The following is a 25,695-nucleotide window of genomic DNA, read 5'->3' as shown; positions in this document are numbered from 1 at the left end:
AGGGCCAAGTCCAACCAGGATAACACGCAGCCCGGCCATAGCAATTGGCTCCTATCCTTTACCCTCAATCCCAGAGGCATTAGCAAGAGACAGGGCATCACCTGTGCCCAGGGATTGGGCCATCCCAATTCAGGGAGCATAATTGCTGTTCCAGCCGGGAGATGCGGAATGCCAGATACGATGAGGACATGACCAAGAAGCAGATCCTGGAGAAAGAGAGATAAGAAGGATATCTTATCTAGGAAAAGGGCATTTTTAGAGGCTCACCAGAAATAGGAGTGGGGACTAAGCTACTTCCAGCTGTACTTGGAATTAGAGAACTCTCGCCCTTTAGCTACATTCAGACCTGGACATGTTTGTTCTGAGAGGCCATGTGAGGGTCCTGAGACTCGTCCCCACGGAGGTGTCCTCAAAGCCTAGCAAGAATTCTAGGTCCTTAAACTGAGCCCACCCTCCCTCTGACTGGCCACCTTGATCCGGTGCTTCCTTTTCAAGACCACAGAGATCATCCCCTAAGGAGGCAGGTCCACATTCCCCCAGCAAGTGCTGAAGCTGACAGTCAGAACTCAGCCAGCAGAACCAGAGGAAGGTCATGAGGTAAGGTGAGGGGAAGCCAGGGGCTGGCTGTTCATGAAACACCCCACCATGCTCACCGCTCTCCTGGCCCTCAGGCCAAATTACAGACACGTCTGGGGTTCCAAAAACTGCTCTAAAGGTAGGTAGCAGGAAAGCTGTGGCTCTCCCCTAGTCTATCTGATGGCCCTCTCCAATTCGGTCAGCCCTCCCCCTCTCCAATCCTGTGCAACTTTTATTCAACAGTTTCGTATCCTGCCAGACTTAATCCTAAATTACAGGGTTGTATGAATAAAAACTGGAGATATTTTGTCTTGCTTCAGAAGGGCCTGCCATGTAGCCTCCAGACTCCGCCCAGGACTTTCAGTTGACCTGGGAACTCCCCACACACAGAGGCCCCTGCCAGACACCCAGGTGAGCTTGACACTCCCCCCCACCCCCGCCCAATATAGTCACCTACAGCACGAAGATGACCTTGAGGAGCTGGCAGTCCCAGAGCCTCAGCTCCCCGTCGCTCCTGGGCAACTCCTCCAGTTTCTCCTTCTCACAGACAGCATTCTCTGTGATAGGAGAGCAATTAGGCATCTTCTGGGGGCAGGAGGCAGGAGCCCAGCCCAGCAAGGAGCATGCCCACCTTCCCCCCGCCCCCCGCCCCCCCCCCCCCCCCCATTTTCTGAAGCTCCTTGGACGCTGCTTTCCCTTATAGATTTGAAGAAAGTAAGAAACAGCTTTAGGAAGAGCTGGTTGTGACTTTTCCTTTTTGCAGAAGTAGGGGGAAGAAAAGCCTGGTCTTTACAAACGTGATCGTGGACAAGCCCCCTGAGCTCACCAGAGCCTGGAGGCTTCCTGGAGGGAAAGAAGCTGTCGGTGGAGTCCATGGATGCCCGAGGGATACAAGGGATGTTGTCTGGAAGGGACAGGGACCTGGAGGCAGGGCACACCTTTCTCCACTTCATCTCAGGGATGAGGACTTCCTGCAGAGAAGGAGGGAGAAATCGTCTATGACCCTTGGGATCTTACTTGTCCTAAGGGCCCACACTAGGTTTATCACACCTTCTCCAGATATTACCAATATGGAATCCTAGTGAGCATGATGTCAGGTACCCACAAGGGGAGAAACCATTACCATAGCAACCACATGTCTCTCTTATCTGCTCCCTTGCTGTGACCAGCCATTCTTCCAGGGAACAATGTCTCCGAAGACTGCTAGTACAGAACCAGAATGGGATCTAAGACGCGAGCTAACCCAGGTATCTATTCAGATCTGCTGAGTCCAAGAAAGCTCAGCACAATATAATTTAGATGGGATAAGTCCTTCTAATCTGGACTCTAACCCTAAGGACATCACTGACCTTGGCAGGGGATACTTAGGATTCCCATCAACAAAAATGGGAACATCACCTTCTATCCCCTGCATAGAAGTGTGCATATCGTATGCTTGGCTAAACGCTTAATGATTAATGAAGGAGGCTTCAAACACCCTAGGGTCATTTGCATTCGCATCACTGTTCTAGAAACTCAGCTTTGCCTACCCACAACCCCAGCAGCAAAGGAGACTGCTGGGGCTGCAGCAAATCTCAAATGAGTCTGTCTGGGTTCTACAGCAATAGCCTTTGAAGTTCTTCCCTGAGGATATCTCTATCCCCTGGAAGGCCCTCTTGATCCTGCTAAAGGAAAGAGGGTGGGTCACTGGCTCTCTGTCTGTACAGAAGTGGGATCCAGCCTGGGTGGTGTTCTGGGGGCTGGACATCTGTTCTGCTCAGAAAGTCCACAGAGCTGCCCAGGACCTAGTGGCTCTACATGGTATGGAGCATGGTGGGTCTAGGGGACCCCTGGCAGAGCATGGCCACTGGCTCTTGAACCTGGAGCCCAAGTTCTGCATTGTAGACCCTCCTGGGAGGCCCTGAAGCCTCAGAGGCATAGGGTCCCTCATGCCAGCAACTGTTCCTGCCAGCCTCAGCTCTCACCAGAGACTCGCACTCAGGTTCCTCTGGAAATTCTCTTACACTCAGGCTCTTCTTACTGGAAGGCTAAAGAAGAAAGGGAACAGGGGTCACTTGTCCATTTGGAACACCCAAGGTCAGGGGTGAAGAGGTGTTAGTACTCTCCAAGAGAGCTTTACCTCCACATAAGCCACCTTGGGTCAGATGGAGCCTCACTCCCAGAGTTTGCAGGGGCTAATGCTGGAGCAGAGCACAAATCCAAGGCAAAATACTTCCCCTAGCTCCTGCCCCTCCCCCACTTCCTCACCGTGGGCCAGAGAGAGCTGTAGGCACACTGGGAAGCAGCCACAAGCTTCTGTCTGTACATCGAGGAAGCCCAATGAGGCCATATACAGGGGATACACAAGGGCCAATGGCCTCAAAGGGACATGCTCACAAGCACAGACACCCAGTCCAAGGACTAAGTTCAGATACGCTGGACCTGAGCCTATTACTCCCCTCTCCCTGCCCTTGGTCCCTGTGTTGGAGAGATGGGCCAACCACTCCCAACAGCCTTGTCCTAAGACCTCAGTCCAGACTTGAGCAGCCTCCCTGGGCCAGCTCCTGCCCCTGAGCTCCATACCTGTAGGTGTGTGCAGACCCTCCTCAGCATGTCATAGACACTGTCCCGGGAAAGCAGTGACACAAAGACATACTGGGACAGAGAAAGAAAACAGAAAAGGGTGGGGTAAGTACAGATTGGGGTGAGTGCCAGAGTCAGGATCCTGGGGCTGGGTTGGGGAAATTAACAAGGGATGGCTGGCCCAGAGACTCACTGACCTTTTGGCTGGTATTGGTGGTGATGGCCAGGCCATTGGGAAGGAGCCGGGCCATCTTGTGTTTTTTGATCATTTGCACAGACACCACAGGAATGACCACCTGAGTGGGAAGAGGAGTGCTTCTCTTAGGATCCACCCCAAAGGACATGGTCCCTTTACTTCCTGCATAGGGCCCCAGCCACAACTGGCAATCAGCCAAGCATAGACACCATGCAGAAGCCTGACCCTGTGCTGAAGAATATCTGAACCATCCACTTTCTCATGCAGGCTCCGCTTCCAGCTCTACCAACCTGCCCCAGCTCTGACAGCACACACCACTCTGGGCTCTCATCCTATTATCCAGGAGGCCAAGGACGGCTGCTCTGGTGAATCCCATACTCCAGTAATGGAGTCCCCTGAGCTACCACCTGGCCACAATTATGGCTCCCTCTAAATGTGGCATCCCGCTCTGATTCTGAAGGCATTTCAGAGGCACCCATAGGCAGAATAAATTTGCTATGAGCTGTTCAGGTCGGCTCAGGCCAGATGGGGAGTCTAGATTGGGGGCCCTCCCCAGATGCCAGGTAGGATGCCTTGTAGTGACAGGCCTGCGTGCCTGCACGGGAGGGGCCTATATCTTCCCTGGCTGGGACCTCATGGGCCCATTGCAGGCCTTACCACTTATTACTACCTTGATATCCTTGCCAAAGAGGCTAGCATGGAAACAGAGCCAGTTGGGGGAGATGTAGAGCCGGCCCTGGAGAAGAAGGTCTCTCTGGAGGGCACAGGAACACACTGGGAAGTCACAGGAAAGAAGATTGCCATGAGCAAGGCCAACCCTGAAGCTCCACGGCCTGGGTCCTACACTCAGGAGTCCAGAGCCCAGCCTCAGGGACTGCCTTCCTCAGAATCCCACTTCCTGACCCCAGGCCCCAAACCACCCATTCCACCAGCACCCAGAGTCCTTCCTGAGAGTCCTGACTGCCCCACCCTACCCCAGCAAACTGCTAGAGGTTCCCTCCTTCGCCACTCGTGTCTCACAGGGTTCCCCAAGCCTGGATTCTTGCTCCCTCAGGCAAAACTCCCTGCCCTACCCTGCCCTGCCCTGCCCTGCCCTGCCCTGCTCAGCCCTGCCCTGGAGAGAGAGCCTCAATTGTGCAAATGCTCCAACTTGCTCACTGAGAGGCCTCACTGAGAGCAGGGAGGAGCAGTCATTGATAAGAGCAGAACAAAAATAAGATTTGGAAGCCCTGATATTGCCTCAAGAAAACGTTCATAAATTCCATTTCATGTCCCAAATCTACCCAGTTTTCTCATACTTTTGAAGAAAACAGGCCCAACCACATCCAAAGGGCAGCCAGTTCCCGTATCGAAATTGTGCCTTGGAGGCTCTGGAGGAGAGGACCTGGGCCTCAGGCACTCTAGGCACCTGTCCAGCCACACCAGGGAGATAGCTCACCTTTGAGAACAACCTCCTCCAAAGGGATGTCCTTAAACAGCTTGTGGTATTGCTGGTTGTATTTACTCAGTAGTGTCTGCAAACACACGAGCTGGGGCTGAGAAGTCCTGGGGGATCAGACCACTAAAGGGGCCCTGCACCAGCCACCAGGAAATAATGCCACAGGGGCAGGGGCTCTGGTATGAAGCAGTCAGTAAGCAGCCAGTGGGGGTGAAAGGCTGAGTTCCAAGCACAGCATGTCTCTCGGTGACGGTAGATCCTAATGGGCAGCCTATGACTGGAGGGGGACACACCACCCCCACCCAGGAGGGGGACACTCACTTGGGTTTCCCCTGGTGACAAGCCTGGCGGCCAAGGAACCAACAGTCACTAAATTCAGGCAGCCCTGGGCCCCTCCCTTGGTGGGCAGTGAAAAGTCAGCCTCCACACACTTACCCCTTCTCGGCCACACTTCTTGATCTCTTCACTCTTCAAGCCTTCTGGCCAGTGCAGACTGCAAAGGAGACATTCCATTCCAGGGACAAGGAACCCTTGAGTTCTGCCCATACATCCTTAGGGCCAGGTCTGCCCTGGCTTCAAGCCAGAAGCTTAGAGCAGAGATTGGAGACTGAGGCCCTTCTCTAGAAGCCACAGCAAAGTGATAAGCAACAGCAAGTATGTAGCTTGACCCTGCAGGCTACAAGCCCTCCTCCCAGACAGCTGTGGGCAGTGGCTCCCCAGGAGGTTCGCTCAGCCTGAGCCTCCGCCTCCTGGAGATGCTTAGGAGCCTCCCATCCCCAAGTGTCAAAAACCCTCTCCCACTTCTCTGGCCAAAGGATAAGCAGAGGAGAAGACCCAGGGATAAATGAGTAGGAGACACAAGGATGGGAACCAGCTTGGGGAGTGGGTGAGGTGGAGATGTCAGACTCACAGCTCCGGGGCCTGGCTATGGGCCATGATCCCAGCAGGAATGCCCTTCTGGAAGCCTTCTCCCGGCAGCCTGGAGCTCAGCAGACTCACCTGACCTGATGGAGGCTACCAAGGCTGAGGGAGAGGGGTGGTGCTGGAACGCAAACCTTTGCCCTGGCCAGGTTGGCCTGAGGACAGGTGGGCAGGGAGGAGGCTGGTAACCTGAGAAGCCTAGACTCTGCTAGGTCCCTGTGTGCTGGGACAGTCCCGGGAATGGGAGGAAGGGGCCGGGAGCAGCCTGTGCCCAAACTAACACCTGACGCAAGGTCCCCTTTCTAACTTTTCTTTAACCCTTTTGCCCCTTTCTTTTTTATTTTTTTAAAGTTTTAAAATTTACATTCCCGTTAGTGAGCACAGTGTACTATTAGTTTCAGGTGTACAATACAGTGATTCAGCACTTCCATACATCCCCTGGTGCTCATCACAACTGCACTCCTTAATCCCCATCACCTATTTCTCCCATCCCCCCAGCCCCCTCTCCTCTGGTAACAAACTGATGTTTGTTCTCTGTAGTTAAGGGTTGGTGTCTTGGTTTGCCTCTCTCTTTCTCAGTCTCTCTCTTTTCTTTCCCCCCTTGTTCGTTTGTTTTGTTTCTTAAATTCCACATATGAGTGAAATCATATGGTATTTGTCTTTCTCTGACTGACTTATTTTGCTTAGCGTAATACACCCTAGCTCTGTCTATGTCATTGCAAATGGCAAGATTTCATTATTTTTTATTTGCTCTGGTCTCTGAGGTCCTCCTGAGGGCTTCCCACCCCTAATCGGTATGTATATCTGACCAGTGGAAAGGGCCTCACCTGGAGTTCAGGGGTGCCTGAACCCTGGCTAGTTTCTCTGTGCAGGACACAGGGCTCTTCAGAGAAGCTGTCTTTCCATGCATCTGCTGGTTGCTAAGCAGAAACAGGCCTGCATCAGGAAGGGTGGCTCTATGGGGACACCTTTCCCGACCAGCATCACCATCCCCAGGGCAGCTCCTCCACCCCCACCCAAGACCAGCCCTGCTGTTCAGGGTGAGGCTGAAGCTGTCAGAGTCCAGAGGCAGCAGCTCAGGCAGGAGTCCTGTGCTCCCTGATAGAAGGGACAATCTCACACGCCATCCTTCCTGGAAGCCTGCAGATCAGTTTATTCCTGGGTGGGAAGGAAAATCAGCCTGCCTTAGTGGAGCACCAGGAGGTTAAGCCCTAGGCCCCACCCCGGAGAAAGCACATCCGGATGGAGGATTCTAAGACTTGCTCATGGCTGAAACCATAGTGCCTGAGGTGCCCGGGCAGCATTACCATAAGCTCTCAGCGCAATCCTAGGATGCTAAGGAAAGGATGCTGAGCACAGGAGGCCTTAGCAGAGCTGAGGATCTGGGGCCACTAATGGTATGGGAGGGGCTCTAATCAACCCACAGGTGACCATGGGCTGGGAGGGGAGGAGCAGCCCCACAACGTGAAGTGGCTTTGGTGGCCTTCAGACAATCAGGGCACCTTGGCCCTGAGAGCCATACTGTCTCAAAAATGTGCCAGAGAGAGGGCCCTGGAGGGAGGAGACACCATCTCCCTGGGCAAGTGGGGCTCTCCAGTGGCTTTTGAATTCATGCCTCTACTAAACAGCTCCAAAGTATAGGGTTTCCCCCTTCCTGCCCCTCCAACACACAAGCTAGGAATCAATAAAGCCTGAGCATTCAAACTAGCCCCCAACTCAATGGGCCCAGAAGCTGACAGGAAGAGAAGGTGGCCAAGAAGCAGGGCCAAAGCAGGGCATCATGGTGGTCACAAACAGGAAACAAGGTTCTGGGCAGATAAGGAGCTGGAACCCGAGGCCTGCAAATACCAACCCTTGGTCCTTCTCAGCTTTGTCGTGGGCGCAAGTCAAAGTTCTCTTCTTCAAGAACAGAGTTGGCCGAGATCTGCCAAAGACCCTCAGAGTCATTTAGTCTGACCCCCTAATATACTGTGTAAAGAGTAGGAAACTGACCCCTGCCAAGGGACAGGCTGTACCTAGTATCACACAGTGAAGAGCCAGGTAACCTCACCCACAAAATCAGCCCATCCACAGCCATGTGGCCTGGTGATTTCTGCCTCTGCCCTTAGTCTTCTGGAGAATTTTGGTAAATACACATCAACATATGTTTCCTGAATCTTGCAAAGTGACAAGTTTTGCTAGTGATTTGACCCTGTTGACTCCCAAAGTTAATTTCTATATTTATTTGGTCCCCTCATTTCATATTTCAAGAGGGTTTCCCCCCCTTTTGACTTTTGTTACTCTCATTACAGAAAATGTGAGAAAAACAAAATATGATGATCAAAATCACCAAGAAGCAAATGCCCTTAAAACATCACCCAAAGAAAAGATCTATGCATAAATATAGAATTCATGTAAGTAGAAGTATACATTATAATATGTATGTTCTACTTTTGTTGCTTAACATGATTTCATGAGAAATTCCCCATGTCACTGTCCATGGCTGAGACAGAGTCTCAGAAGTGTGATTAGTGGGTGGAGAATGCTCATTTCCTGGGCTCTTTAGACTCACTCCCAAAGTGCTTCCATATGTTTTACTGGTGACCACAGCCATCAGCACTACATGAGGGTACCGGCTTACCTACATCTGGGCTACATCCACTGGCTATTATCTTTTTCTCACTTTTGCAAGTTTGATACATGGAAGTATGCTATTTCCATTTCTATTTCTGTTTCCTGATAGGTTCAACAATATTTCCCATATATACACATTAACCACCAGAATTTCATCTGTGAATTGTCTGTGAGGGTCTTTACGTTTTTCTTATTGATTTGTATTAAATTTTTTTGAGAATATTAATGCTTAATTTCTCATTTTTGCAAACATCTCCCCCAGTTTGTCATTTGCCTTTTAGTTTTGTCTGTGGTACTATTCAGTTTTTGTGTGGTAAATTCCATCTATGTCTTCTATCTCTTGATTCCTCACTTGATTTGAGTGCTTTGGTTGGAGAGGCCCCTGAGGTAGAGACTGTACAAGTCAAGCCACTGAGTCCTTGGGGAGCTTAGACCCTGCAGCTTGTGAGCATACTGGGCCACAAGGAAAGAGAAGGAAATGGGGCCCGCTCTAAGGAGCACACTCTAACCTGGAGGCCCAGGGGTAGAGTGAAACCCCAAGAAGGACTTTGGCCATGGTCACAGAGGCAGGGAGCCTGTCATTCGGGCACTGGGAAGGGTGATTCGAGCTATCAGGGCTGCAGGAGCCCAGAAGGCAGAGTGAGAGTCACAGAAAGGCTCCTAGAGAAAAGGAATCCCAACCCTACCACCTGGGTAAGACTGTCATCCTGCAAAAGTTCCATAATCTAACTTTGCGTTCATGATCATTCCTCTGCATGGCTTCTAAACTGAACTCATCCTTAGGTCCAGTGTGTCTTGCTCAGGGACGGGAGCCCGCCCTCGGCCCTCCCCCAACCTAGTGAGGAGACCCCGCTGCAGACACTCACAACACCCCAATCCTGGCCTCCCTCTTAGCACTTTTCACACTGGGTCAGTGCTGGAACTGCTCATCTCCGGGGGCTCCAAGATGGCAGGGACTCTGCCTCCTCCCTCCCTGAAGGTCACAAGCTGGGTGAAAGGCCAGCATGCAGCAGGCACACGCGATATGTTTGAAGAATGAAGTGTGGGGTCAGTAAGCACGGCTGGAGGAGAGATGGACCATGAGAAAAACAAAAGAAGGCGGTGCACTCGCTCTCCCTACAGCATCTCCAGGAAGAAAAGAACAGTGGTGAAACACAGTCACTGGGGGTGGGGGAAATGACTTTCAAGTATCTTTAAACTTAAAAGCAACTCCTTTATGCATGATGAACAAGATGGTTACAAGTCATTCCTACCTGTCCATCTGTTAAGGCCAGTCCCTCCTGGCTGTCCTCATAATGCTCTTGATACAGAGACTCTGCCTGTGGCCGAAATGCATGGTTTGCAAAACTATCAAGTCAGATTTTCTACTAATTAGTCTACAGTATTTAGGTGAGTAAAAATAAAGAAATGGGAGCAAAATCAGATACAAGGGTAGGTCTGGGGCAGAGTGGTCACCACAGAACCAATAAGTGGGGAGCACCCAAGGACCAACTGGGCCCTGCTGCACAAGGTCAGGAAGGAGGCTTCAAGAGCAGGAAGCTGGAGGATGGGGACCAGCCTGGGTGCCCCCACTCTCCTGGCAGCCTCTGTGCGTTCCCACACAGACCTCCTCAAGCCAGTTGCCCCTACTCTGTGGGTTGTGAACTAACCCCCTTGCCCATCAAGTCCCACTCCTACCCCCACCTGCAGACTGTGGGGTAGTATCAGGGGTCCTCAAAGCCATGTCTGTTTTTTCCATCAGAGCCACAAAAAAATATTCTTGTTATCAAGGGGATGCAGCAGGGGAGGCCCAATATTTTGGACATTAGAGGAGGTAGAAAAGGTTGGGGAACTCCTCAGAGGAGTCCCTTTCGCCCTGCTGAGCCCGATTCCGGGGCAGGATGCCTCTCCAGAGGACACAACAGCTGCTTGCCCTACCTGCAAGCCTTCCTTCATTCCCTCTCCAAATACTCACTGAGCTTATCACACCAGGAGTCCAGGGTGCAGCCTGCCACTCGGGGCTGCTGAAAGAGCAGGGGGCGGGGAGCTAGCACTGGGGATGTCAGCAGAGGAGCCAGGCCAGTCAAGAAAGGGGGGTGGGGACACAGAGAGGGCAGGAGAGGGAGAGAGAGACAATAAGGAGGGAACCCAGAGGTCCAAGAGTCGAGCTGCCTCCTGCAGAACTCATGGACCAGGCCTCACAGGACACCTGACATGTGTACACTCTGCTCTGGAAGCTTCCTCCAGGCTCAGAATACACCCACCAGGCAGATGCTCCCAAATCGAAATCTCTAAATCTCTAACCTTGACACCTCCTCTCCTCCTGAGCTTCAGCCATCTGGATGTATCCATCAAGGTGAGCTCAGTGTCATCCCCCCAAATCTGCTTCCTTCTGAGCACCCAATATCCCTGAAAGGCTCCTTCCTCCATGGTTACCCAAGGCAGAAGCCTCACCTCCTTCTCCTCCCCACCCCCCCACAGCACTCAATCCCCAAAGGCCCAAGAGCCTTCCCCAGCTGAACCTATGACACCAGGACACCACCTACTCCATTCCTGCTGCACCTGCCAGCCCTGATCACCATCATCCTTTCCCTGATGTTGGCAGAAGCCTCCTCACCATGCCTGGCCCTCCCCCACATCTGCACCACCAGCAGAGCCACCTGGGGCCCAGAACTGATCCTGCCACTCTGCTGCTGACCTTACCTCCCTCATGCCTCCTCAGCTGGCCTTCCTGAGCTTCCTGCTTCCCTTCCCAGCCTCACTCCTGAGGCTCACCTGAGCCCAGCTTCCTTGTTGCCGCAGCCCTCCGCACCTGCACATCCTCCCTACCTGCAATTCCTTCCCATGCTTGTCTACCTGGAGAATTCCACTTATCTTTCAAGTCCCAGTTCAAATGTCACCTCCTCTGTGAAGCCCTCCCTGGTCTCCCCCCTGCAGAGCTGGTCAGTCCTCCTCTGTGGTCCCCTGTCCCCTCTGTCCTGCTGTGCTGTCCCAGCACTTACCACACCAGACTGTGCTTGTCTGTTTACACATCCAGCTGCCCCCAGTGGCCTCTGAGCTCCACCAGGGGTGTGTCTTATACATCTCTGTATCCCCAGCACACAGCAGGCACCCAGTGTTTGCTACTGTGAGGGAAGCAGACAGAGAAAGAGAGATGGTGACACTCCAAGAGGGAAGAGGGGAGGGATAAATCAAGGCAGTAGAAGGGAAAGACACATAGAATGGAGCAATGGGGGTCACCTGCAGACCGGTCCCTTCCAGGAGCCTTGCCCGTGAAGCAGGCAGTCAGCACTGACCCAGCACCACCAGGCACTCAGTCCGTGCTGGCTGACTGATCAAAGGGGGAGCTCGGGTGGGAGGCAGAGACAAAAGAAAAAGGATAAAGTGGCTCAGAAGGGATGCAATGTGGTATTTGGGGGAAGCACAAGCCGGACCCCTCAGGCCTCCACTGCTGTGTTCACTGGACTGGCATGCTCCTGGACTGTCCTGTGCCCACACTCAAGCCTCCCTAGCCCCAGGGGAAACCTCCTTTCAGGCTCCTCCAAGCCTGGCAGGAGCAGCACCCAGGCCATGCTGAAGCAGAAAGCCAGGCTGGGTCTGCAAGGTCACAGGCGGGTCCCCTGGGACAACTTGGGGGAGTCTCCCACGTTGACTTCTCATGGACATTTGAGATACTAGAGCATCACGTGGGACCTGCCAGCCCTTCTCAAGGCCGGGCCCAGCAACAGCTCCACCCCTTCAGCAGCTGGCCAGGACGCTGGGCCCCGTAACCTCCAAGAAGAGAGTTCCTCCAAACAAAAAACACACCTTAGCAACACGTTCCTGAAAACACAAACCCACAGACCACAAAGATGGCCCATCTCTACCTTGACCTCTTGCTTAGCACACAGCTCACCGCCTTCGTCATGGAGAAGAGAGACCATCCGGTCAAGTCTAATGTGCAGCCTGTTGAGTACACATTAGCATCACATGTAGAGCTTTTTTTTTTTTTTTTTTTAATGTTTATTTATTTTTGAGACAGAGAGAGACAGAGCATGAATGGGGGAGGGTCAGAGAGAGAGGGAGACACAGAATCTGAAACAGGCTCCAGGCTCTGAGCTGTCAGCACAGAGCCCGACGCGGGGCTCGAACTCACGGACCGCGAGATCATGACCTGAGCTGAAGTTGGACGTTGAACCGACTGAGCCACCCAGGCGCCCCAACATGTAGAGCTTTTTAAGAAAACAAACAAAAAAATGATGCCTGAGCCCTGTCTCAGACCAATTAAATCAGAGTCTCTGGGGGTAGCATGTAGGTAGCTATATATTTTCAACTTCTTATTGAAGTATAGTTTACACATAGAAAAGCATATGTAGGAGAGATGCCTGGGTGGCTAAATGTCTGACTCTTGATTTCGGCTCAGGTCATGATCTCACAGTTTGTGAGATTGAGCCCCACATCAGGCTCTGGGCTGACAGCTCAGAGCCTGCTTGGGATTCTCTCTCTGTCCCTCCCCTGCTTGCACTCTCTCTCTCTCTCTCTCTCTCTCTCTCTCTCTCTCTCACACACACACACACACACACACACACACACACTAAATAAACTTTAAAAAAAAAAGAGTACATAAAATAAATGTACAATTCAATGCATTTTACAAATAGAACACACTTGGAAACCAGCCCCCAGAAGCCCCTCCTGCCTCTTTCAGTCTCACCACCACCCCCAACCTGCCACCCACAACCCACAACCCACAAGAATAACTATCACCCTGGTTTCCACAGCACAGGTTGCCTCTGCCTCTTTTTTGTGGACTTTCTATGAACGGAATCATACCATACATACCCTTTTATGTGGCTCCTTTTACTCAGCAATGCATCTGTGGGATTCGTTCACAGTGTTGTGTGTAGCTATTAATTGTGCATTTTCACCAATGTTTAGAATTCCATTACACGGACATACTACAACTTATTCATTTTACTATAGATGGGCATCTGGGAAATTTCCAGTTTTTGCCTGTTATGAAAGTGTGGCCAGGAACATTCCAGCACCTGTAGTGTGGACACAAGTATTCATTTCTATGGGCAAACACTTAGGATTTGAATTGCTGGGTCATAAGTTAGGCATATGTTCAGTTTCAAGCTTTGAAAGGATCTCAGGTGATTTTATTAAAAAAATTTTTTTTAATGTTTGTTTATTTTTGAGAGAGAGAGAGAGAGAGAGAGAGACAGCATGAGTGGGGAAGGGGCAGAGAGAGAGGGAGACACAGAATCTGAAGTAGGCTCCAGGCTCAGCACAGAGCCCGATGTGGGGCTTGAACCCACAAACTGTGAGATCATGAGCTAAGCTGAAGTTGGACACTTAACCGTATGAGCCACTCAGGCGCCCCTCAGGTGATTTTAAACATGCAGCCAGTGTTAAGAAACTGCTGTGCATGAATCCTGCCCCCACTTCTCTCCTTTTTTTGTGGCTCAGAGGGAGAAGCATGGCTCCTGGAATTCAGGGCCAATCCTCTTGCCTGGGCTCTGGATCTAGGGCCCTGACCCTCCTATGCCTTCACCCTGCCCCTCTAAAGTTCCAGGAACACCCTTGGCAAGACAGGAATCACATTGTTAATAGAGATTTCCTTCATCTGTTAAGGTCACAGAGCACATTTACTAGCTCGTGCCAAGGAAGCAAGAGCAGCTTTCCGTGCGGCAGAGGCTGGCTCTGTGTCCTTCCCGAAAGCCTCCCTACGTCCTCCCAGGGCCACAGTCCTGACACACAGCCCAGAAACCAGTTGACAAGAGCTCTGCCGAAAGGAAACTGGAATAATGTCAATAGAGTCAGGCTTATCATCAGTACTCCAAAACTTGAAGATGGGGCGTCTGGATGGCTCAGTCGGTTAAGCAGCCAACGACTCTTGATTTTGGTTCAGGTCATGATCTCACGGTGGGTTTGTGAGTTTGAGCCCCGAGTCAGGCTCTGCTCTCACAGTGCGGAGCCTGCTTCATATCCTCTGTCTCCCTCTCTCTGCCCCTCCCCCACTCACATTCTTTCTCTCTCTCTCTCTTTCTCTCTCTCAAAAATAAATAAATGTTGAAAAAATTATTTTTAAAAAATAAATAAAACTTGGGGCACATAGGTGGCTCAGTTGGTCAAGCATCCAACTCTTGATTTCGGCTCAGGTCACGATCTTGCGGTTCGTGAGTTTGAGCCCCGCATCGGACTCTACGCTGATGGTGAGGAGCCTGCTTGGGATTCTGTCTCTCCCTCTCTCTCTGCCGCTCCTGAGTTCATGCCCTCTCTCTCTCTCACTCGAAACAAATAAATAAATTTTAAAAATAAATAAAATGAAGATAAAAGGTAATCTTTTGCAAAAAATAATTCTGTTATTTTTACACAGAAGCTGCCTCTCACTTTATTTTCTAAGCAAATATTCCTTATGTAGGACCACTGCTTTGCTGTCTCTGCTGACAAGAAATGGGGAAAGAATCCTGAGTGTAAGGGGGTGGCGTTCAGTGAATGGGGGGCCACACACTGGGTCCCAATCCAGCTGTCCCACTCAGCAGCCCTGGACAAGGACTCAGGAGGGACGGGCACCCAGCGCAGGCACAAACCCTGCCTCCCACGGGCAGGTCTGAGAACACCTGGGTCAGCAATGTGCTTAGTTCCCTTTTACTCGCTGTGGCAACTTTGAAATGAAAGGGGATGTGGAGGGCCAGGCATCCTGCTTCCCAAGATGCCACAGTCTGTACCAAATGACCCTGGCTGCCACCAGCAGAACCATGGTGTGCTCTAGACCCACACAAAGCCATCTGTAAGCTGACCAGCAGCCTCTTTGGAGGAAAAGATGAACTTTGGCCCATACGATTCCATTTCTAATGGATCCCAATGGGGACATAAGAGATGGGAGGTGTGCAGCCAGAAGCAGTAAACAGGCAGGAGGGAGGTATACTGCAGGGACCCTGGAGCAGAACCTCCGGGTGCCCCTGGAGTTGGGTCTAGAACAAGGGAAGAGGGAGCAGAGAGCAGAGACCAGCAGGGGTGCATGGGCTGGGAGAGAGCAAAGAAGGTCTGCCCCCCTTTCAGCCCATTAATTTTCACTTCTGCAGCCGGTGCCCCAGCACTGCCTCTCCTGAAGCTTCTCCAGTAGACAGGGAAAAGGGGAGACTGAAGGGGGTCTCTTGGGCTGAGATGGCCATGCAGGGGCCCCTCTGAGAAGTAGGATTCCCTAGACCAGAACCCTTCCCACCCTCCCACCCCTCTCCAAGCCTTTATCTTCTCTGCTCAAAGAACCAAACAAACTGGGAGAGCTAGTTGTTCAGGAGGAGATATGAGCTAGCATAGCCCTCTGGGGGTGGCTGCATCCAGCCTGAACAAGGACCCCTTTGAGCTCTGGTGCCTACAAGAACTCCTACCTACAGAGATCTCAGAACCCTCTGGGCCCTCCACCCAGTGGGAGCTGGGAGGGCCGAGAGCAAGGCTGGCTCTATCTCCCACTCTTGGCAACCAAGATGCTGCCCACTGCCCAGGTCTCTCTGTGGAGCCCAGAGCTAGTTAGCCAAGCCCTAATTAGAGGTTAAATGGTTAAAGGGCTCCAATCCCACTCTTCCCTGCTCCTAGAACTCTCCCCCATGGCGTGGGCTCTCCCAGCACACTAGAAAGGCCCAGGTCCTTACAGGGATGGAATTCAGGATCAAAGTGCTCAGGCTGACTCCTCTTGGGCATTCAGGAGGAGTGCTAATGAGCTGCCCTCCCAGCTCTGCCTGGGTCCTGCTTAGCTAACCTGCTCCTGCCCAAGATGGAGACCCTCTCTCTCTCATCCCCCAACACTTCCCTGAAGCCCAGCCAGCTGGTAGGCTGGGAGAGCAGACCCCTCCCACCTTGTCTCCACTCACCGTCTGCTCAGATATCTTCACTGTTGTGTCGCCTGTTTATGTGGTTGTCTCCCCACTAGACTATCTTTTTTATTCATCTCTCACCCTGGGGCCACACACAGCTTCAGGCATACAGTAAGTGCTCAATAACTGTGTACTGAATAAACAAACACTCCCTGCTGAAAAGCTCCTTTGTGTAGTTTGTTCAGCCACACTGGGACCTTGGAACACAAACACAAGAGCTGGAGTGAGAGCAAGTCACTTGAGTTTGCTTCTGGCTGCCCTTAACCTCCTAGGTGGCCTCCAGTCCCCTTCCCCTGGGTCTGCTCCCCTATAAAATGGGGAAAATCCTCTTGCTGACCTGAAAATCTTCAGGGCTGCTGTGGGGATCTGAGAGGTCACGGCCTAGCCCCAAGGAGGGGACTGGTCCTCACAGCCTTGTCCACTGAGCCTCCAACCCCCTGCCAGCCCCACTAAGAGCTCTGCATCCCGTCATGTCCCTTGAAGGATGTCAAGAGGTGTAGCTGCAGAGACGGTGCACTGCCAGGCCCCAAACCGCACCCTGAAGCTCCACACACGTTCTGCATGACTGAATCTTTTCCTTGGGACTTCAGCCAGAGAGCCTCCAAGGGCAGGGCCCTCTTTGCACCTGGGCCACACCCAATAACTGCTCCCACCCGGGGGGGGGGGGGGGGCTGGGGAGAGGGGGTTGGGGGGCAGTGCTGGAGGCTCTCTCACAACTCAGGCCCAACCCTGTTCAGCATCCCTCCCCCACCCTCCTTCCACCAAGGGTTTGAGGCCAGGAGTTGCTGCCCCCTTCCTGGCCAGAGCTCAAAGGCCTACAGAGTAAGAACAGTCACCAGGGAGACATACGGGACAAACAGCTAAAACACGGAAGCTTTGCTCCTGGGGATGTCCAGGATTTCTCATGAAACCCAGGCCACCATGGAGCAAGCAGCTGGTTCTGCAGAGAGTAATCTGCCTGTAGCGGGCCTCATCCCATAGTGCCCACTGCTATAGCAGCATCTGTTTGAGCTGGCATCCCTGGACCTGGTCACAGACCACTTTTTCTGGGCCAGCCAGTTAGGGCCTGGCCATTTCCAGACAAGAAGCTGGTCATTCAGGTCTAAAAACAGACTTGCATTCATTAAGAAACAGAGCACCCCTGTGCTCCTGGTGGCCACCCTCCGCCGGGCTTGCTGTGGGAGGGCCCACAGGCAGCCTCAGCTGCTCAGACGCCCCCACTCAAGGCTGCCAGGGGGCGTGGCTACCCTTGGGACAAGTCTGCTCTGTCCATCCATGGATGCCATCCAACGCACCCCATTCCAACCATCCTCACAGCCACCTCAGAATCCCTCTGGCTTTGTGCATCCTCCAGGCTCTTCTCAGGACACAGGCAGGTTTGAAGGAGTCTTAGGGTCCTGAAAGAGCCTGGATTTGGGGGCAGAAAGACAGAGAGGCAGGCCTAGAAGTACCTCTCACTGTTGAGGGGCCTTGGAGAAGCCACACTCTATCTCTGGACCTAGTTACTGTCTACAAAGGGGCGATAAAGCCTCACCCCAGGAAGGCAAGCAAATGTTGTCTGAGGGAAAAACAAAGCACAGCCAGGAACTGGGTGAACTGCAAATGGCCACTGACCCTTCTGTGATCAGAAGAACCCCTATCCTAGGAGAGGCTGGCAGGATAACAGTCCTCAAAGGCCACCAGCCTCTCTGCCTCACTCCTACAAACATCAATTAAATGTCTGCTATTCGCTCAGTTCTGTGTAAGTGCTGTGTATACTAAGAGGGATAAGGCAAGCTACTATCGCCAAAATGCCTGGTGGGAGGGGCAGACATGAAGTAAATATTTACATAAATCAATACATAATTATAACTGTGTAATATATGCTATAAAAGGAGGGCACAGCGTCCTAAGAGGACCTCTATCAGGGAGTCCAGACTCAATTGTGGAAAACAGGGAAGATTTCCCTAAGCAGTAGCATTTTGAGCTGATAGCCAAAATGAGAGAGTGACAGAGGGGTCATTGTAGAGGGTTTATGATGGATGTGCAAAGGCCCTGAGGCCAGAGGTGTGTAACATGTATGAGGAACTTAAACCGAGCCTTTGTGTCTGGAGGGTGGAAGTACTGAAGTGATGAGCAATGAAGCTGGAGAGGGTGGCAGGGCTAGATCATGCAGGGTCCTGTGGACCCCAGTAAGGGTTTCTATTATTTTCTTAAAAGCAACAGGGAATCAATAAAGGGATTTAAATGGGGAAATACACAATCAACTTTGTATCTTAAACAATCACTCTGAGGGACACCTGGCTGGATAAGTCAGAAGAACATGTGACTCTTGATCTCAGGGTGGTGAGTCTGAGCCCCACGTAGGGTGCAGAGATTACTTAAATTAAAAAAAAAAAAAAAAAAGTCACTCTGACACACAGATTTGCTTCAAAGTAACCCAAAGGAGGTGGGAAAGGGGGAGTAGAGGTGAATATTGATGAAAGAGGGACAATCTTCTGTTGATGGGTATTGTAGCTGGGTGATGGATACATGGGTATCCACCCTGCAATCTCTCCTTTTTTGTATATGTTGAAAATTTTCCGTGGAGACAAATCAGCTAGCAGACTGTATTCCAGCAGAGAGATGATGTCTCAGACTTGGTGGCAGTGGTGATGGAGGGCCAGGGATGGAGTCAGGATATATATTTCCGAATAAAAATCAACCTGACTTGGTGATCCATTGGATATGGGGTATAAGGGAAAAAGTGCCAAATATTACTGTAGATTTCTGGCTTAAGCAAGTAGAATACTACTCTGCCTTGCTAAGATGAAACAGGGAAAAACATATTGTAAAAAGAGCATATTTGAAGGAAACAATCATGAGTTCAGTCTTGAAGATGTGTGAGAAACATTTAAGTGAAGATGTCAAGCTATACGTGAATAAGGAGCTCAGGAGAAAGGTCAAGACTAAAGGGATAAATTCCTGAGTTATAGGCCCATGAATGAATACAGGAGCTAGGAAGATCCCCCAGGGAAAGTGGATACACAAAGAAGAGAAGCTATCAACAAAGGTGCCAAAACCAAGTCAATAGGAGAAAAATTAGTCTCTTCAACAAACGGTGCTGGGACAACTGGATATTCACATGCAAAAGAATTAACATGGACATGGACCCCTATTGCACAGCATATATAAAAATAAGCTCAAAAATGTCAGAGCTAACATGAGACTTTTAAAAGAAAACAAGTGTTGGGGCACTGGGGTGGCTTAGTCAGTTAAGCGTCTTACTTCAGCTCAGGTCACAATCTCACGGTTCATGGGTTCAAGCCCATGGGGCTCTGTGCTGACAGCTTAGAGCCTGGAGCCTGCTTCAGATTCTGTGTCTCCCTCTCTCTCTGCCCCTCCCCCACTTGCACTCTGTCTTTCTCTTTCAAAAATAAATAAAAACATTTAAAAAAAAGAAAACAAGTGTAAATCTTTGTGTTCTTTGATTAGGCAACTTTTTCCTAAGATATGACACAGAAAGCACAAGACAGAAGAAAAGATAAATTGAGCCTCACCAAAACTGCAAAATTTTGTGCAGCTAATGATATCAAGAAAGTGAAGACAACCCACAGAATGGGAGAAAACATTTGCAAGTCATGTATCTGGTAAGTGACTAATATCCAGAAAATTAAATAACTCCTACAATCTTGAAAATATTATACTAAGTGACATAAGCCAGTTACCAAAGACAAAACTATATGATTCCACTTATATGAAGTATCTAGAGTATCGAATTCAAAGAAACAGGAAGTGGAATGGTGGTTGCCAGGGGCTGGAGAGAGGGGAAGATGGAGAGGTATTTAATGGGTATCTCAGTTTTGCAAGATGAAAAAGTTCTGGAGACTGGTTGCACAACAATATGAATATGCTTAACACCTACTGAACTGCACAAATGCATTTACAAATGGTTAAGATGGTAAATCTTATGTTATGTGCTTTTCTTGACCACAATTAAAATAAATTTTTTAAAAAAGAACTCTTAAAACTGAATAAAGACAAATAACCCAACTAAAAATGGGCAAATATTTGAATAAACATTTTTCCAAAGGTGATGTCAAATGACGAAAAAGTACATGAAAAGATGCTCAACATCCTTAGCCATCAGGGAAATGCAAAATCAAGACAATTAGGTACCACCTCACACACACTAGGAGATCATAGTCGATATTAGATGTTGGTGAGGATGTGGAGAAATCGGAACCCTCATATGTTGCTGGTGGGAATGTGAAATGGAACAGCGGCTTTGGAAAACAGTTTGGTGGTTCCTCAAATGGTTAACCACAGAGTTACTATAGCACTCCCAGGTATACACCCTGAGAGAACTGAAAACATGTCCACACAAAATCTCATACAAGAATGCTCATAGCATTATGATAACTAGCCAAAAGATAGAAACAACCCAAATACCCATCAACTGATGAACAGATAAACTGTGGCAGAGCCACACAATGGAATATTATGGAGCCATAAAAAGGAGTGAAGTATCGATACAAGCTGCAATCTGAATGAACCTTGAAAACATTCTGCTAAGTGAAAGAAGCCGGTTACAAAAGTCCACGTACTGTTATGAGTCCATGTACGGGAAATGTCGAGAACTGACAAATCCATAGAAACAGAAAGTAGATTAGTGGTTGCCAAGGTGCCGGGGGAAGGGGAAATGGGAAGTGACTAATGTGCACAGGGTTTCTTTTTGGGGTGATGAGACTGTTCTGGAATTAGACAGTGGTGATGGCTGCACAACTTGGTGAACACACGAAAAGCCACTGAATTGTACACTTTAAAAGCATGAATTTTATGGCATGGGAATTGCATCTCAAGGAGGGGGAGAGGGAGGAGATAAATCTGGGATCTGAAGAAGCACAATACTTAAAGACTGTGTGGAAGAGAGTATCCCCGGGAGGAGGAGACTAGGAGAGAGTGAGCCAAGAGGTAGAAAGAAAGCCAGGGATAGAGGCTGTCAGTGGAGGCCGAAGGAGTGTTGTTTCAAAAGGAGGAATGGGAATCTGTGAAGTTTGCCGAGAGGCAAGGAGGAGGAAGAGTGAAGGCAGTCACTTCAGCAGCCGAGGACAAGACAGGTAACTCCAGCCAGGGACAATCTTGGCGGGGTAGTGGGGGTATGAATCCAGACTCGGGTGCTAAAGGCCTGCTCCTCCTTCCTCCCTCCCTCCCAGGGTGGTGACTGCATCCTAGGGATGTAGCGTTGAGGACAGGCCTGTGACTACAAGTGAGGATGTTGTTCCGCACAGGTCAGATCCCGCCTTCCCACCAGTGAAAGACGGCAGAGACGCTGGAGGAGGGGAGGAGAAGGGATTGCACATCCCCCATCCTGGTGCCCTGGGGGGAGGGGGGCTGCCGTGGCCCGCAACCTTCCTCCCGGGTCCACCCCTCCCCAGCACCCTCACCTGCTGCTCCTCCACCCCAGGCGAGAACCACTGGTCCATTTCGGCGCCTGCCTCAGCAAGAGCTGAGAGGCCCAGGGTCACCCGGCGCCGCCGGAGGGCAGCCACACCCAGAATTCCAGCCCCGCACTTCGCGCCAGCTCCCCACGGCGGCGGCCTGGCGCCAGAGATCCCGCCTGCCGGCCAGACCCAACTTTTGAGGTTGCTGATGGGCCCTTGGGCGTAAGAGCAAACGCTTACACCGACCCGGGGGGCGCTGCCGGGAGTGCAGCCGCTGCGCCGGCACCTCCTGGCCTCCCTGTCAAAGGATCCAGCGCCCCACCCACCCGAGATCCCCCTCTTGGGTCGGTGACCGCGACGAAACTCGGCCGCTGGCCTGGATTTGGGACGCTCCGAAGCGGGGTCTGGCTGGTGCCCCGCTGAGGGCTCTGAACAACTCGGCTGTGCTGCCGCTAAGTGGGATTCCTGAGCGATGACCTAGTCTTAAGGAGCTTGCTGGGTCCTGGGACCTCTTCCTCTAGGGAGAACTTCAGATTGTCTAACTGGTGGAAACCCCCTAGGAATTCTGCTCTCGCCCCTATTATCCACCAGTGTTCTGGAGGTTCTAGCCATTGCACAAAGGCAAGAAAACATAAGAAAAGGTTTGGATACTAAAAAGAATTTAAATTTTTATTTAATTTTTTTTTTTTTTTTTTTTTTTTTAAATAAACTCTCCGCCCAACGTGGGGTTGAACTCACCATCTGGAAATCAAGACTTTCATGCTCCACCCACTTGGCCAGCCAGTCGCCCCCCCTCAAAAAGAGAGAATTTTTATTTGAAAGATGGTAAGATAAACTGTCTTGAGGACACGTAATCAACTGAAAAAAAAAAAACATAAGAAAGTGGCCCAAATATTCTTATACTTGGGGGCTGGACCAGGCAGAGCTGTGGTGGGAATAGACACATACTGAACTCTTATGGGGTTTATTATTCTATCCATTACAGGATGAACATAAAAGTCAATCATTTCTCTGTAGACCTACTATATATATATATATATATATATATATATATATATATATATGTATGTATATATATATTTATATATATATACATATATATATAAATATATATATATATATATAAATATATATATATATATAAAATAAAATACCCAAGAATAGGGGCACCTGGATGGCTCAGTCAGTTGAGCGTCTGACTTTGGCTCAGGTTATGATCTCATGGTTTGTGAGTTCGAGTCCCTCATCGGGCTCTGTGCTGACCGCTTGCTTAGAGCCTGGAGGCTGCTTCAGATTCTGTGTCTCCTTCTCTCTCTGCCCCTCCCCCACTCATGCTTTGTCTCACTGTTTCTCAAAAATAAATAAATGTAACAACAACAACAAAAAAACCCAAGGGGCGCCTGGGTGGCTCAGTCGGTTGAGCGTCTGACTTTGGCTCAGGTTATGATCTCATGGTTTGTGAGTTCGAGTCCCTCATCGGGCTCTGTGCTGACAGCTCCGAGCCTGGAGCCTGCTTCCGATTCTGGGTCTCCCACTCTCTCTCTGCCCTCTCCCGCTCATGCTGTCTCTCTCTGTCTCTCAAAAATAAACAGTAAAAAAAAAAAAAAAACAAGAATAAACTTTTATTTATTTTTTAATCTTTATTTGTTTTTGAGAGAGAGACAGAGCATGAACAGGGGAATGGCAGAGAGGAGAGAGGGGGACACAGAATCCAAAGCTCCAGGCTCTGAGCTGTCAGCACAGAGCCCGAAGTGGGGCTCGAACCCACTGACCACAAGATCATGACCTGAGCTGAAGTCTGATGCTTAACTGACTGAGCCACCCAGGTGCCCCCAAAATAACTTTTAAAATGTAGAAAGTCCAGGAGAAGAAAACAACAAACACTTTTTTTGAATGACATAAAAGAAGACTTGCACGAAGAAAAAAAAAAAGAAGACTCGAATAAATGGTCTTGAGTGGGAAGATTCAAACTTTTAAAGAAGCTAATTTATCTCAAATTTAATGCAAGGGCTTGCCTTACCAGATGTCAGAAGAAACTACAAAGCTAGAGCAATCAAAATACCATGCTTTTACTGGCTTAGGAAAGATTAACAGATCCCAACAGAGAGTCCTACCAGGGAGTCCAGAACATGATCTATGGGTATCTAAGAATTTAGTACATGATAAAGAAGGTATTTCAAGTAAGTAAGAGAAGAATGGATTGTCCAATAAATGGTATTGGGGCAATTGGCTATCTTACACAATTCACAAAAATAAATTCCAAGGAGATTAAACATCCAAATATTTTCTACACCAATAAAAGAAAAGATACATACATTTATAAGTATTTACCCGTCAGACCCATAAACTCCACCTCTAACAATTTACTCTTAGGAAATAACTGGACACAAATTTAAATGTATAAGAATGTTCAATGAAGTGTAGTTAGAGGAAAAAAACAATAGGGCATGAAGAAATTGTGGTTTATTCATGGAATGGAAGGCTATGTGACAATTAAAATGTTTTTTTTTTTAAGTTTATTTATTTATTTTGAGAGAGACAGTGAAAGCGCACCAGTGGAAGGAGGAGCAGAGAGAAAGAGGGAGAGAGAGAGAGTCCCAGGCAGGCTTGGTGCCGTCACCTTGGAGCCTGACTTGTTGCTTGAACCCACCAACCACGAGGGCATGACCTGAGCCAAAACCAAGAGTCAGACATTTAACAGACTGAGCTACCCAGGCACCCCTTAAAATGATATTTATCCAGTTATTTATTAAAACTTATTTATTGGGGTGCCTGGGAGGCTTATTTATTAAATGTCTGTCTCTTAATTTTGACTCAGGTCATGATCTCAGTTTGTGAGATTGAGCCCCTGTTGGGCTCTGCGCTGACAGCATGGAACCTGCTTGGGATTCTCTCTTTCCCTCTCTCTCTGCACCTCCCCCCTCCTCCTCTCTCTCAAAATAAATAAACTTTAAAAAACTTACTTATTAGGATCACCTGGGTGGCTCAGTTGGTTGAGTGTCCAACTTCAGCTCAGGTCACGATCTCACAGCTCATGGGTTCAAGTTCCATGTCAGGCCCTGTGCGGACAGCTCAGAGCCTGGAGCCTGCTTCAGATTCTGTGTCTCCCTCTCTCTCTGCCCCTCCCCCGCTCACACTATCTCGGTCTCTCTCAAAAATAAATGAATGTTAAAAATGAACTTTGCCAAATCCCCACATGTGATAAAACTGCACAAAACTAAATGCACACACACGCACGAGTGCATGTACAACTGGTGAAATCTGAATAAGGCCAATGGGTTCTGTCAATGTCAATTTTCTGGTTGTGTTATGGTGCTCTTGTTATGCAGGAAGTTACCACCGGAGGATATTGGTGAAAGGTACATGAGACCATGTGAATCTACAATTATCACCAAGTATAAAGTTCATTTCAGAAAAATAAAGTTTGCACCTTTAAAAGGAAAACAGAGGGGCGCCTGGGTGGCTCAGTCGGTTAAGCGTCCGACTTCGGCTCAGGTCATGATCTCGCGGTCTGTGGGTTCGAGCCCCGCATCGGGCTCTGTGCTGACAGCTCAGAGCCTGGAGCCTGTTTCAGATTCTGTGTCTCCCTCTTTCTCTGACCCTCCCCTGTTCATGCTCTCTCTCTCTCTGTCTCAAAAAAAAAAATAAATGTTTAAAAAAAAATTTTTTTAAAGGAAAACAGACCAAGATTTCTCAAAGCTGGGACTGGATCATCAGAGGTGTGGTCTCAGATTCTCAAAGCTGGAAGCATTGCAGAGAAACTAATTTTTGGTGAGAACCTACTGTGTCTCAGGCCATTACACAGCCTGAGAACCTTTGAAGTGGGCCAGATATGACTCTGTCTTATGGATGAAGACAGGGAGGCTCTGAACCAGTAGTAATTCAGCAGTGGAGAAAGGATTTGAATCCAGGTCTTTGGCTCAGCCCCTTCCTATTATTCTATCACAGTGACTACATATCTGGGAATGACTTAAAAGAAAAAAGAAAACTATTCAGTGTTACCCATATCAAGAAACTGGGTATAAGGAAATAAATAGTCCAGTGAGTTAAAAAAAAAAAGGTGGGGCGCCTGGGTGGCTCAGTCGGTTGAGCGTCCAACTTCAGCTCAGGTCGCGATCTCGCGGTCCATGGGTTCAAGCCCCGCGTCAG

General features: G+C 49.7%; 1 protein-coding gene and 2 long non-coding RNA genes across 17 annotated transcripts in view; 2 read left to right on the top strand and 1 right to left on the bottom strand.

Moving 5' to 3' along the window:
- The window catches only part of GRAMD2A (GRAM domain containing 2A), a 33,663-nt gene that overhangs the window by 2,387 nt on the left and 5,581 nt on the right, over positions 1–25,695 (bottom strand). Inside the window, exons 1-12 of one of the 15 annotated variants that reach the window (XM_045449198.1) lie at positions 7,546–13,067; positions 6,710–6,851; positions 6,521–6,613; positions 5,208–5,265; positions 4,773–4,869; positions 4,005–4,108; positions 3,336–3,434; positions 3,139–3,210; positions 2,541–2,603; positions 1,403–1,547; positions 1,034–1,133; positions 102–206 (exon numbers count right to left, since the gene is read on the bottom strand). In XM_045449198.1, the coding sequence (XP_045305154.1) occupies positions 102–206; positions 1,034–1,133; positions 1,403–1,547; positions 2,541–2,603; positions 3,139–3,210; positions 3,336–3,434; positions 4,005–4,108; positions 4,773–4,869; positions 5,208–5,265; positions 6,521–6,603 (926 nt within the window). In that variant the 5' untranslated portion in view covers positions 6,604–6,613; positions 6,710–6,851; positions 7,546–13,067. Of the gene's footprint in view, positions 1–97; positions 207–1,033; positions 1,134–1,402; positions 1,548–2,540; positions 2,604–3,138; positions 3,211–3,335; positions 3,435–4,004; positions 4,109–4,772; positions 4,870–5,207; positions 5,849–6,520; positions 6,852–7,545; positions 13,068–21,549; positions 22,547–25,695 lie in introns of those variants that run through there. The other 14 variants (XM_045449205.1, XM_045449204.1, XM_045449207.1 and 11 more) reach the window with 14 other exon arrangements.
- Positions 166–1,003, top strand: LOC123582760. Its single transcript, XR_006704537.1, has 3 exons — positions 166–597; positions 672–715; positions 897–1,003. It is a non-coding gene; the product is annotated as an uncharacterized LOC123582760 (long non-coding RNA).
- Positions 20,693–22,433, top strand: LOC123582757. Its single transcript, XR_006704534.1, has 2 exons — positions 20,693–21,222; positions 21,319–22,433. It is a non-coding gene; the product is annotated as an uncharacterized LOC123582757 (long non-coding RNA).

Source organism: Leopardus geoffroyi, chromosome B3 (assembly GCF_018350155.1).
Source record: "Leopardus geoffroyi isolate Oge1 chromosome B3, O.geoffroyi_Oge1_pat1.0, whole genome shotgun sequence".
NCBI lineage: Eukaryota > Metazoa > Chordata > Mammalia > Carnivora > Felidae > Leopardus > Leopardus geoffroyi.
This window is presented reverse-complemented; position numbering and strand designations above follow the sequence as displayed.